At 45.0% G+C, this 14,458-nt stretch overlaps 1 protein-coding gene across 1 annotated transcript; it reads right to left on the bottom strand.

The window, feature by feature from the left end:
* Positions 1-166: 166 nt before the first annotated feature.
* Psmd13 (proteasome 26S subunit, non-ATPase 13) lies at positions 167-13,983 on the bottom strand. Its single transcript, XM_028786849.1, has 13 exons — positions 13,820-13,983; positions 12,603-12,681; positions 10,185-10,219; positions 10,044-10,099; positions 9,758-9,801; positions 9,499-9,585; positions 7,321-7,492; positions 6,371-6,450; positions 6,166-6,291; positions 3,652-3,714; positions 1,298-1,378; positions 1,073-1,189; positions 167-607 (listed from the first exon to the last, which is right to left on the bottom strand). The coding sequence occupies exons 1-13, from the start codon at positions 13,912-13,914 to the stop codon at positions 512-514; spliced, it is 1,131 nt and encodes a 376-aa protein (XP_028642682.1). The 5' UTR covers positions 13,915-13,983; the 3' UTR covers positions 167-511.
* Between the last annotated feature and the right edge of the window lie 475 nt (positions 13,984-14,458).

Raw genomic sequence — 14,458 nt, 5'->3', positions numbered from 1 at the left:
ATGCCTCCCTGTCTGACAATACACATCTCACTTCTTTGGTAGTGGTCTTGTGCATGGTGACAGGGGAGGAGTAAGGAGAATCCCCAACAACCCTGAGTCCCAGCTTACACGCTCATGTTTTTCAGGCACAGGATTGGCTAAGAAGCTAAGACCAAGAATAGAAGCATCAACAGAACAATGCAAAGGCATTTATTAGAGAAGCACTCTCAGACCACACTGGAGAAGGTGGATTTGGGTGGAAACTACTCTGTCCCCATTCCCAATCATTCCCTTCCTCATCACCTAGGCCTGGAGCCCCCCTCCCACCCCTTGCAGGCTACAAAGACCCCACACAGGAGCCTTCTCCAAGTCATCACACCCCCATCAGTGTGATCTCTGCTTTTACAGCGAGAACAGTTTCCACTCCTAGCAGAATCCCAAACTCCATCCCAAATGAATAGATCCTCTGCTGATGGTTTCGGGGATCACCTTGCTTTGTAAGGTGAGGCAGAGTCTGCAGGACACTGGGGCACTAGGTGAGGATGTCCTGAGCCTGGTGTTCCACCAGCATCTCCATGCTCTTCACATCTGTGCACCAAAGCTCCAGACGGTCCTTCATCCCCTTGATCTAAAAGCAAATCAGGATCACATGGGTATCAGCTGCAAGGGAGTCTGTGTGCGAGGGCTAAATCTCTAGTTCTTTTTAGGGAAACACTAAGGGCAACAGGGCTGAAGGTGGAGGTGTGTGATGGAATCACCGTGCCAATTCTGATCACGAGGACATTCTAAAAACTCATATGAAAGAAAAAGAATGGAGGAAATCACAGGATTAAATGTCTGGAAAATATGATAGGGTATGGGATCAGGTCACCAAAGCAGGAACACATCTGATGGGAGTGCCAATTTTAGGATTAGGAGGCATCAGAAGCACAGCCAGCCCTGTTGTCACAGTAAGCCTGTAAATGCAGGGCTCAGACCTCAGGGCTGCTTGTGTGGAACAGTGTCCACTTCCTAAATGGCTTCCGTCCACATAGAACTAGGATGGCACTGGTAAACCTCACGTTCACAAAGAGCAGGGGCTCAGCCCCCTTACCTGTTGCAAATCCAGCACTCGAGGCTGCACCCACGTCATGTGGACCCGCTTGTCCACCTCGTCTATGCTGCCTCTCACCAGCCCCACCGAGAGCGCCTTCATCACCAGCAACTCCACCTGCGCAAGGGGCTTCATGAAAACTGGGGGCACAGTGCTCACTGAGGCCAGACCTCTGCCAGGAATGTGGCGGCACTGCTGCTGTGACCCCCAGTCCAAGAACCATACCTTGTTGACAGTGATTTTGGCACTTTTGGCAATTTCTTCAAAAGTGAGTTGTCTGTGGTTGGCAGGCCGTGTGAAAGTCATCTGAAAAACAAAACTATGTTTCTAAGAAAAAGTGGTCACAGAATTGTTTTAAGAAAAAAAAAAAATGGGCTGGAGGTATGGCTCAGTGGTTAAGAGCACTGGCCCTTCTTCCAAAGGATCCAGGTTCAATTCCAGCACCCACATGGCAGCTCACAACTGTCTGTAACTCCAGTTCCAGACGATCTGACACCCTCACACAGACATCCATGCCATACGTGCAGACAAAACATCCATGTATGGAAAATAAAAATAAGTCATTAAAAAAGTTTCCAGTTTCTGGCTGTTATGAACATAGCTGAGTAAGTGTTCTTGTGGTATGGAGGATGGGTGTAGAGAGTGGGGATGGGAATGGGAAGGATTAAGTATGGGGAGGATGGAGGGAGAGAGAACTGGGAGAGACAACTGGAATCAGGGCATCTCTGGGATGAGCTAGAAACCTAAGGCAATAGAAACTTCCAGAAATTGATGAGCTAGAAACCTAAGGCGATGGAAACTTCCAGGAATTGATGAAGTGACCCTAGGGACTCCTAGCAATGGGAGATATGGAGCCTGACCATCTCCTGAAACCAGGCAAGACTTCCAGTGGAGGGATTGGGATAACAACTCAGCCACAAAACCTTCGACATACAATTTGTCCTGCCTACAAGATGTGCAGGGGTAAAGGTGGCACAGAAATTATGGGAGCAGTCAACCAACAACTGGTCCAGTTTGAGACCCATGCCATCAAAGGGAATCTATTCCTAACACTGCCCAGAGGGCCAGGAGCCGGAGGCTGGATAGTCCAGAGATCTAGGATAGGACCAAACATGAATGGCATACACACACAAAAATTCAATGAAATGATTCCTAATGATATTCTGTTATACTCATAGATTGTTGTCTAGCCCAACTGTCAAGAGAGACTTTACCCAGCAACTGATGGAAACACATGCAGAGACCCACAGCCAAGCAAGGTGGAGCTTGGGGAAATCCCAGGGAAAAGGGTGAGGAAAACCCACAAATCACCCAACCTGAGCCCATAGGGGTTCACAGTCTGAACTGACAACAGGGAAGCCCCATAGGAACTGACTTAGGCTCTTTGCACACGTTACAGTTGTGTAGCTGGGTCTTCCTGTGGGACTCCTAACAGTGGGAGCAGGAGCTGTCTCTGACTCTGCTGCCTGCCTTTGGGACCCTTTCCCCTTCTGTGTTGCCTTGTGCAGCCGTAAAAGAAGAGCAAGTGCCTACCTAGTCTTATTACAACCTGATATGCCATGGCTGGTTGATATCCACTGAGGCCCGCCTTTTTCTAAAGCGGGAAGGAGGAGTGGATGGGGCTTGGGGGGGGGGGGCAGGAGATGGAAAGTAAGGTCTGGGAGGGGAACTGCATTTGGGATAGAAAATAAAGTTATAAATAATCATTTTTTTTTTTTTGTCAGAAGTTGCAGTTGTTCTGTGGGGGCTTGGTTGCACATGCCTTTAATCCCAGTACTCAGAAGACAAGATCTCTGTGAGCTCAAGACCAGCCTGGTTCACAGCAAATTCCAGGCTATGGTCAGGATGACATAGTGAGAGGCTGTTTTAAAAAAATATTCTGAAAATATAGATCGTCTTATTAGTCCCATATTCAAGTACTCAAATTTCCTTAAGCTAGTGTCCACTGCAAACAAGCTTTCAATGCTCAGAGAAGGTTAAAGGTCAAAACCAACTTTTAAAGGAGTTTTGATAAGAACAAATATTCATTCCTTGATGACAGTTGAGGCTACCAACTCCCTTGTACAGGGACCACTGTAGGAAACTGGAAATGCACATGGCAGCTCTTCCACAAGCTCATAGTCTACCAGAGAACACACAAAAGCACATAAGTAGAAAAGGTGTGTCATGAGGTTAGTGGCAGGAAGAGACAGTGGCTTTCAGTTCAAATGGGCAAAGACAACTTACAAAGTGTCTATGAGAGCCTAAGAGTCAAACACACAGGCCAGTGAGATGGTTCAGTGGGTAAAGGGTCTTGCTGTCAACCCTGACAACCCAGAATTTGATCCTTAGAACCCATCTGGCAGGAGAGAACTGACTCCCATGAGTTGCTCTCTGATTTTTCACATGTGTGTATTCCTTTCCCACAAAAGAAATGTTAAAAAAAAAGTGTAAGATCCAAACTCAAACTTAATAAGCAGAGGCAGAAGAGAGGAAAGAGATAAGAGTAGGGCCCTAAGAGGCAGGAAAGGGCACAGGGCCTGGCTAGCTCGTAAGTACTGTTCCAGCACTGTGGGCAGGGATTCCGGAGTGCTGCTTACCTCCATAAGGCACAACAGCTGGATCTTCCTCAGAAGCTGGGCTTCATTGGCTGCTAAGTCAGGCTGCAAAGTACAGAAAAGACAGAAACGTAGGTTCTGAAACTCTACTATGGGTCAAACAAAAAGAAACGTGGCAAAGCTAAATATTTGACATTGTGGGTAGCTGAGGCTCACTGATAGCTCCAAGTGATACTATGGCCTTTGTCTCAGAATTTAAAGAAAAAACTGACAGGCTGTCCTCTCAAGACAGGAGTGTACAAAACAGGATTTACTAATGCTCCAAACACCACCAACGGGCACCTCAAGACTCTTGGGGCAGAGGCACCACCAGCCAAGAACAAGTCTTGTGTCTTCGAAGGCTTTGATTGGCACTGCTGTTGGCCAGCACAGTGAGCACAGTCGGCCGAAAGTGCTGAAGGCCTAATGACTTGTGCAGAGTCTAAAGAGCCAGTGATTAATTTGCAACAATCTCACCATGGTGAGAATGAAAACTCATCTTCTGCAAGTCTGCAGCTGGCGTGATTTCACACCTATGTTCTAGCACTGAGGAGCTAAAGCAAGAGGATCACTTGAGCCTAGGAATTCAAGACAAACCAGGATGACACGGGAAGACCATGTTGCAGAATAAAAACAAAAACAGGTTATAATCAGCTAAGGAAAGTCCCAGCAGGGATATTTCTGCAGATATCCCTGAATCTTTTTTCTTCTTATAAATTGCTACAGCAAACTAGTCTGTCTTGTCTTTCTTTTTGTAAAATAGGGGTCTCATTCATTATGCTGCCTAGGCTGGTCTTCAACTCCTAGTCTCTAGTGACCCTCTAACCTCAGCTGGGACTAGAGGCATGAGTCCCAGTCCCCAGCCCCACCTTCTTAGAGGTGGCATATCTTGCTGACAGGTCAATCCACAATGAGACTACAATGAGACTACAGTTAAGGCTTGCTGGATCTGGTATTTACTGGCTTCTCAAAGTCCCTTCACTCATTCCCACCTGGCTCTATTACACGCGCACACACAAACACACACACACACACACACACACACACACACACACACACACAGTTTTTATTAGACAATAGGAAAATCCAAACTTTCAGGAAACATAAGAACATAACCATATTTCCTACCACACTTAATATGTTGAAATATTTACTTCTAATAATTTCATTTTAAAGATGCTACTGAGCTGGGGAGAATGTTCAGAGACTAGAGTGTCAAGCAAATGAGAGGACCAGAGGACCAGACTTTAGATCCTCAGGACCCAAGTAAACGCCATGTGGGCTGAGTGGTGTGGCTACTCACTTGTAACTCTAGCCCAAAAAGACAGAGACAGGGGTTCTCCAGAACAAGCTGCCTAGCAAGACTAGCCATACAGGCAAGCTCTGGGCTTAAGTGTTAAGAGTCTATCTCAATGAATAAGGTATAATATGATAAAAAGATTCCAGGTATCAACTTTGTGTTCCACATGCATTTGTATAAACATGTGAACATGCACAAACACATATATGAATGCATACTACACACATACATGAATAAGAAAAATGCAAAATAAAGAAACAAAATAAGCTGGGCGGTAGTGGTGCATGCCTTTAATCCCAGCACTTGGGAGGCAGAGGCAGGCGGGTTTCTGAGTTCAAGGCCAGCCTGGTCTACAGAGTGAGTTCCAGGACAACCAGGACTATACAGAGAAACCCTGTCTCGAAAAAACCCAAAAAAACCCCAACAACAACAACAAAAAACAACAAAATAAGAAAGGCTTAACTTACTGTTAAGCACCTTTGGCTAACTGCTACTACCTCTCTTGGCCTCCTGTTCTGCTCTCCCCTCTGCACTGTGGCCCTGGAGACCACCTACTCATGCTAGCCACATATACTTTTCAGTTCAGCAAATGTGCCAAGTTTCCTTGTCCTCTGTCCTCCTGCATCTCTTCCCTCATTCAAGATTACACAGACACTCTTCCTTTGGGAGGTCTATGATGCACCTTACCCAGGAGACAGAGAAGCACGCTGTGCCTTTCATGAATAACACTGCAGTGACTCAGGTCTCTAATGCCCTGTTTCTGGGAGAGCAAGCCTGGCCTACCAATGTCCAGTCTATGCCTAGACCCTCTTGGGTATCTGGTGTGTGTGTGGGACAGGCTTAGTGAATCCTTGTTGTAAGAGTAGACATGAGGTGTGATGGTTTGTATATGGTCGGCCCAGGGAGTGGAATTATTAGAAGGTGTGGCCTTGTTGGGGCAGGTGTATCACTAGGGCTGTAGGCTTTAAGACCCTCATCCTAGCTGCCTAGAAGCCAGTATTCTACTAACAGCTTTCAGATGAAGATGTAGAATTCTCAGCTCCTCCTGAACCATGCCTGCCTGGATGCTGCCATTTTCCCACCTTGATGATAATGGACTGAACCTTGAACCTGTAAGCCACCCCCAATTAAACATTGACCTTAAGAGTTGCCTTGGTCATGGTGTCTGTTCACAGCAGGAAAACCCTAACTAAGACCCAGGGGTCCATGAAACCTACCTGCTGGCCCCAGGCAGACTTCAGTGTCTGGAACCTGTCTACATCACCACTATTGAAAGCATATAGGGTATCAATCAGCCACTGCCGGTCAGTGTTCCTCAGTGACTCCAGCACAGGGTGCATGAGCTGTGGGGACAGAGACAGTTAATTGGTACAAAGTTAGACTTTCCTCCACCCCACACTGTTAAGTACCAGGCCAACTTACAAGTTCTCCAAAGTTAAAAACTCCCTCTCCGAGAAGTCCAGCAAGCCCCAGTGTGAAGGCTCTCTCTTGTTGTTCTGACACTACAAAATGATACAGCCAGTCATATCCAGCCTTGTCTGGCTTTATAAACCTCACACAATGAAGGACAGATGCTGTTCTTAGAATGGTTCTAGTACCAAACTTCAGCATGAGTTACCTCTTCAAACGCACTAGAATTCAGGTTATACCAGGAGCCATGGATATGTGAATTTTGTGGAAATCCACTTGTATAAATTTTTCTCCATAGAGATATGCAACCTCTTCACTGATCAGCTTGTACTACTGACTGGAATAACAAGATCCTTTACTCCTACCCTGAACTCTGCCCCTCAGCTCTCTCATGGTTCTAACAGTCTACAGCTCTTCAGACTGGAATGAGTCTGCTTCCTCCTCTCGTGGCTTTTCTAATGTATTCCTGTTAATGTAGAGTAATTACAGCTTTCTCTGCATTTTTAGGGGTTGCTAGTCTCCTTACCACCAACAGCACATTCAAGAAAGTGGCCAAAGTTTCTTTCACATACACTCTCCTTGTATTTGCACCCAAACTCTCAGGCTACTTTTCCTTCCATCCTCACATTCTCAAAAGACTGCAATTGATTCCCACAGGTATGGACTCCTTTTAGAGCAGAGGTCTCAGCTATGGGGGTTTCACAGGACCTTCACCACAATCTGACTTAACTAATAACATGGGCCTGTAGAGGAGTGAAGGGACTGAGAAAGATGAACTTGTATGAGATTTGACTCAGCGCTGGAGACAAATATGATATAAAATCTAAAACGTACACAAAACTTTCACCTTAAAAGTGATGAACACCTGACATAGCTGAGACCTACTCTCTTCAGCATCCCACAGCTGCTGTGCTCAGCCATGGACTCCCTGAGTGCTGAGAACTGGGAAGGCCCTGGGTTACCTGGCAGATCCTTGATGTCCACACAGCCCAGAAACCGTAGAGCATCTTTGTAGTAGGACGCGTGGTTTCCGATTGTTTGATAGTATTTACTGGAGAGATCATAGAAACGACTGTGAACTGATGTCACACCAGGGAGATTGTTGAGCATCTCTTCAACATCTTCAATGGTTTCCTATACACAAGAAGTAAAATCGTCTTCCAGCTTAAAGGATCTTTAAAGTAATAAAAGGTGGAAAACTCTGACCTCACAGGGCAAAGACTGATAACATTAGTTAAACTGACTATATTAAAATAGAAAACTTTGGTTAATCCAAAACACAGAAGAAAATACAAAGACAAGCTGTGGACTGGCCGAAGACGTAACTCCATATCCTATAGGGGTAATGAGCCAGGAAGTATGAAGGACACAGTAGAAACAGATAGTAACAGGCAATTAACGGATGGGAGTGGAGTTGCTATTAAACCACTGCCAACTGAGAAATGAAAAATTAAACCACTATTGCTTGACCTTCATTGGGTCACAAAGAATTAAATAGTACCAAAGACTGCCAATGGGGAGCTTCAGAGGTGCCTGTGAGACTTTGTAGAACAACTCACACTACCACCTTCACACACACACCGAGGGGACTGCCTGTGCACAAAGAGACCAGGCACAGAAATGCTAACATGTAGAGCACTTGGAATATAATAAATGACCTCAATCCTTTTTTAGGAGAACAGATACATATGCTGTAAAACAGTATACAATGGGATATACACACAGGGGTAATAATGGTTTATACCTATCAACTCACAAATCTGGCTAGGGAAAACTAAGATATCCATCCAGTAATGGCTAATTTATCAACTTGAGGGGCTCTAGAATCACTTAGGAGATAACCTCTGGGAATGTCTGTGAAGAACTTTCTAGACTGGGGTAACTGAGGCAGGAAAACCTAGCCTAAATGTGGGCACACACCAAAGGGCAGGCATTGGAGTAAGAGAACAAAGTTGGAGTAAGAGAATGAGGACCAGCATCTCTCTGTTGTTTCCTGTCTGCAGACCCACGGTAAGCAACCATGTCTTGCTCCTGCTGCCACACCTTCACTGCCACAGTGGGCTGTATTCATCAAATTATAAGACAAAATAAACCATCCCCTAAGTTCCTTCTTCTCAGGTATGAGGTCATAGCAACAAGAACAGTAACTAGTGCATGGGGGCTGAGATGGACCTGTTAGGGGACTAGCACAGATGGAGGACACATGGTCTGCCTATGTGCTGTTCTACTCTCAACCTAGCTGAAGTCTAAGGGTGCCTGTTACAGCACTCCTCAGTGTGTCATAGCTAATACCTCTAAACAAAATGCAATCAGGATGGATGGTATCTGGGACTAGGAAGCAATAAAACAGACCTTTTTAGGGCAATGAAAACAAATTGTCAACTGCCACTTCTGATATTTCTGTAAACATTATGGTTACCAAAATTAAGCCAAAACAAAAGCACAGTCTCTACATAAACAAGGTGATGTGACAATATTATGTTGGTTTCTCTGCTACCACTATTTATGCCTGTCTTCCAAATTGAACAACAATGCCAAGGGGCACAAATGGGGCTGAAGAGATGGCTTAGCCATTGAGAGTATTTGTTGCTATTGCAAAGGACCTAGGTTCAGTTCCTGGCAGCCCAGCTCACATCTGGCTGCAATTCCACTTCCAGAGGCTGCAATGCTCTCTTCAGGCCTCCACTGGCGCTGCAGACATACAGGTGCAGACATACATGCAGGTATACACCAAAACACGTAAGTATAGACAGAAACCTTCACCAATTCAAGAGGAAGAAAGAGCACAGTGAAACAGTCTGCCTGGCATGAGGAGGCCCCACAGCCTTTGCACACTGAGCCCACACGGAATCCTGACTGAGCCGACAGCTGTGGTCACACAGGGAACTCGCTTGTCTAAGAGTAAATGTTTTATCAGCAGCTTATCCTTAAGTGGGAAAACAAAACAAAACCCCAAACAACCAGACCAAGCAACCAGCTAAACAGAGGGTGGAATATGTCAGACAAAGGCGGCAGTAAGTAACAATGGGGACATCTCAGTTAGAATACGAGAGCTCTTTGGCTTTTTTTTTTTCTCCCTGTAACTTAAAATATCTTTAAGGAACAGTTGAAGAGGAAGGATGTCTACGTTACTCTCTCACCTTTGTAGCCTGCAGATCCCCGATGTTTAATTTTAGAGCCCCGATTGCTGTCTTACACAAGATCACGGCTTCGTCGCTACTTTTTACCTGAGGAGATGAAAAAAACACAGGAACCTCAGAAATTTAGGCACCAAACTTGGAAAGCAGGCGGCTCCTAGGCACTGACTTTACTGAGACCAGGAACATTACTTCTGAGGGTGTAGGCAGAAATTACAAATCTCATAAATACTAGACAATGCTTTTCAAACTCCACACTCACCTTCTCACGAGTCTTCTCCAGAAAAGTGAGAGCCACATTAGGATCTATAATAGAAACAAGAACACAGTCAGACCCACCACCAGCAACTTCTTACCATTAAGGACATCTTTAGACAAGATAAACAGTAACATTTCTGTCTCCGATTATTACAAAAATCTCATGACATACCCCACAATGGCCTACGTAGCTTAGGCTGTACTGCCTGCCTCACCCCAGTGCTGGAATTACAGGTGTGTATTATTAAACCTGGCCAACTTGGCATTTTCTATTATGAACAGAGGCTTACCGGTCATCTGTCTAACCACGTGAAGAATGATTTCTACCAGGGACAAAGGATTTACCCTGAAATAAAAACCACCAGTTATTTAGTGTTAAAAAGCACTAATGTAGTCATTTTCAAAGTAAAAAACTTACAAAAGGGGATTACCTGTGCTCAAATTCACTGATGAAGTTTTCATAAAGCTGCAAAACCAAAGATGGAGAATTAGTACAGAATGAGCCTTACACGGAGAAACCAGACTCCAAAAGCTGCCTCTAGTTACAGAGGCAGTACTAAGCCTGGCAAGTGCGAGTGTGCAAACCAAAACGCCCATCACACAGACAACACTGCCTAAACCTTGGTTGACTAATGGGCTTATCTGAGTCACATAAATGATCACCAGTGGATTAATGAAGAAAACCAGAGCTCCTAGCTTTGAGAATCAGAGCACTGGTCTATAAGAAGCTTCTAAATAGGTGGGTGTGGTAGCTCATGCCTTCAGTCCCAGCACTTGGGAGACAGATCTCTGTGAATTTGAGGCCAGTCTGTTCTACAGAGCTGGTTCCAAGTCACCTAGGGTTACACAGAGAGACTCTGTCTGGAAAACCAAACAATTAAAAAAAATTTGCCTAAATATTAATTCCTACATTCTTCCTCCAAGGTACTTCAAGTGCAACAGCTAGGCCAGTGTGAAGTGTTCCTAATCAAACAAAATAAGAGTTCCTTCAGATTTTAGAAGGCTATAGGCCTTCTAAAGGCTCATATTACCAAGTTTCTTACCCATTCAGCACACAGGAGTATGTCTTCAGATACTAGGCTAGCACTATGACACACCATGTGTGTCAAATGCTGAGCTTCCAAGGAGAGGACAGAACAAAGGAATGATGATGTTCTTAATTTAAGAAATACAGCAACGGGCTGGAGAGATGGCTCATCACCCACATGATAGGTCATAACCATCTGTAATATCTATTCCAGGGGATCTAATGCCCTCTTCTGATCTCTGAGAGCACCAAGTATGCCTATGGTGCACATACACATGAAGGCAAAACATTCTTACACATAAAATAAAAACCACCACAAAAAGAAACAAGATGGGGGGGGGAATATCAACTGAAGATTAGAAAGCAAAGAATATGAAAATAATCAAAGAATATGAAAATATATCTATATGATATAGAACATGTAGCATGTGATTTATCATTCCCACATAATTCTGAAGACAGAATACCCAGAAAAATCTTTAGGCTTACAAGCAACTGCAGATTCTTAAGGGTAGTAAATGTCAAGCTGATAAGTAAAAACCATAAAAAAAAAACAAAAAACTTACAACCCCAGGAGGTAAGGTAGTAAGGGGTAAGCTTCATTTTGAGCATTACAATATATTCAGCAGAAATAACTCAAGCTATAATTACAGACTATCCCTTTTAAATTCAGATGGTGACAAGAAAGGCTCTAGAAAGAAGGCTTCTGGTGAGAAAATCCCTGGTGAGAGATTCCCCAGGGAATCTGATGAAGCATGGGGAAAGAGTGTGTTTTCATTTTTATTGCTGACAAAATTTTAAAAATGCTCCATTAGAGAGAACATAGTATGAAGTCCCCCTCAAGACTCTCACTTTCAAATAAAGAGGCATTCTCCTTTCTATACTACTCTGGCCTGAAATCTCTGGGCAAGTGGAACCATTGTGCATGGATTGGCTGGGAAAGCTGGGAAGTGAGGGGAGCCCTTTAAAACATCCCTCTTCCTAGCAGTTTTGCTGTGTAACCCAGGTTAATCTTAAACTAATGATCTTCCAGATTCAAGTTTCTACGTGCTGGGATTAAAGGTATGCCACTGATCCAGTTTCTTTCTTTCTCTTTTCCTTTTTGGTGCTGTAGTGCACAGGGGCCCTGTGGATGGAAGCACATACTTCCACTGAGCCATTTTCCCAGCTCTAGTCTAAACTTTTAACAACCAGAAAGTCTGTTTCAATGTTGTGAGTTATTAGCTGTAACCTATGGTGATTTATCTATGTCTGCTATTACATATGAGAAAGAGAGAGACTTTCTCAGTGCTACCATGTAGGGCAGCAGTCCTTGGCACACAGTGACTGCTGAAGGATGCAGCTTAGTGTGACCACCATCACGTCCCCCGACCCCCAATTTTTGTCTTTAAAAGTCCATGAGCAGAGCTGGGCATGACTCTGCATATATTTAATGACAGCACTTGGGAGGCCAAGGCTGGTGGACTGTGAATTTGATCCCAGTCTGGTCAAACAAAGCAAGTTCCAGGCCAGTCAGAGCTACACAGAGAGACCTTATCTCAAACAAACAAACAAACAAACAAACAAGCAAGCAAAAATTATGACCAGGGGCTGGAGACATGGCTCAGTGATAGTTAAGAGACTTTTGAAGACTCAAATTGAGTTCCTAGCACCTATATCAGTTGTCTTGCAACTACCTGCAACTCTAGATCCAGGAGATCTCTTCTGGCATCCTTGGGTGCGCACGCACACACACACACACACACACACTAAAAGTAAATGAAAATTAATAATAGTTTGTAAGTATACTCAACATAGTCTGACCTGTATGGCAAGTCATTACCTTAATGAGACCATCTCCTTGGGCAAAGCATGGGTCCTGCACAAAATCAAGCACCTGAAGTGTCAGCTGATGCCACAACCTACAAAACAAAAGGCCCTTCAGTCCCATACACTAATGTGAAATAACAGATGCCTTTGGCTTTGGTGGTCCCATCAAACACCAAGCACTACCCTGCTTCCACTGCACAGCACAGTAGCTGAAGCAAGTACCAGCTAATTCAAGCTTATCTCTCGACCGGTTCTGCTACCACTTAGTCACTTATCCTTTCCAAGACTCAGTTTTCTTGGGTAACAATGGAGAACACTTTTTGAGACAGCTTCAACACCCACTCTGAGTGTCACCTGGAAGAACTTTGGAATTCTATAGCTATATTTTGAACTCCATGCTCTCTTACTCATTAGCTGAATACCTCACAGAAGAATAGAAAACTGATATTCAATTTGTACATGGGAAGGATGAAATAAGCCAATACTTTTAAAAAGCCAATATATGAACCTTTAGGACACTGAAATAGCACATTTCCCACCACGGCTAAAGGATATTTAATAATAGAGATAAAGTGTTTTGAAAAACACAGAATGTTACAACATATCTAGGCAGTTACATACTAAACACTGAAAAATTTCTCTTTAAGTCATTAAGAGTTTTAACTGCTGAATACTATCATGTGTAAAGGTTCTGAAGAGGTGTTTCTTCATAGGAAAGCTCTTATATCAATGTTAGCAATTTGTAATTGTTCTGGAGTTCATCCTGTTTCCAAACAAACTCAAACACTAAGATCTCTTTAGTGGCAAAAAGGCCAATGTGAGACATATCAAAAAATAGGGGCAGTGGGCGATCAATCATTCAATGGTTGTAGAATCAAGAAGAAATTAGAGGCTGTAGACAATCACACCACGGCTCAGTGCAGGCTACTAGGGCTGTGTCTCAGACGGGGTGACACCCTAGCTTCTGAACTATTTGCTTGTTTGAATTAAGACCTAGCATCACAGGCCAACCCGGGCCTCCTTCGGTTAATTAAGAACATACAGAAGACAAAGCTTAGCAGCTTATCATAGCCGGTAAAGCTGGAACGCAGGGAGTCTAGAGTCAGAACCTGGCAACAGCTCTGCCCCTTAGGCTGTCGACCCTTTTCCCATATCCCTGACCCTCCGGACTGATTGGAGCCTCTGGCCCTCCCAGAGCTCTCTCCCTCCCGCCCCAGCCTCGGAGCTCACTTCTTCGTGTACAGCTCTTCCAAACGGTGCCAAACGGCGGCCTGGCCCGGCCCGGAGCTCTGACTCTGCTGTAAGAAGGCCGGCACATCCTTCATGATTGCAGAGAGCTGGGAACACAAACACCAAGCAGTCGGAACCGGCAGGGATGGCGGACGGAAGTGCTCGCTCACTTCCGGCACCGCGCCGCGTGGGGCATGCTGGGAGCGTCCCACTAGCCTCACGGGTTGTGGTCGTCAAGGTAACCGCGTTCTTGGCTGCCGCCAAACTTCTCCCGGGTTTCTAGCCCTGCCCTTGAGGCGTTAAAGAGTAGAGGTGCCTGGGGACAGCTGGCCACCGACTGGTCACGTAGCCTCAAGCCTTTAGATGTGGGTCCTCTGAAACCGGATGGTGTCTGGCGAGGACTAGGTGTGATGCAATTCCTGACGACAGTAAGCGCTTAGAGAGCATTAGTTATCACCCGCCTGCTCAAGGAGGTCGAGAGCGGGGTAAAATGATGAAATCTCCCGATTTGGCTTCCCAACCAATAAGTCAGAGTCCCACAGAGGGGGAAGCTGCCAGTACCAGGCATAAACACACCCTTCGACACATCGGGAGTTGGGCAGGGTACGGTGTGAGAGGTGGAGGAAAGGCGCGGGAGGG

This window comes from Grammomys surdaster, unplaced genomic scaffold (assembly GCF_004785775.1).
Source record: "Grammomys surdaster isolate TR1022 unplaced genomic scaffold, NIH_TR_1.0 125603, whole genome shotgun sequence".
NCBI lineage: Eukaryota > Metazoa > Chordata > Mammalia > Rodentia > Muridae > Grammomys > Grammomys surdaster.
Note: the sequence above shows the minus strand (reverse complement) of the source record. Positions and strands in the feature narration are given on the sequence as shown.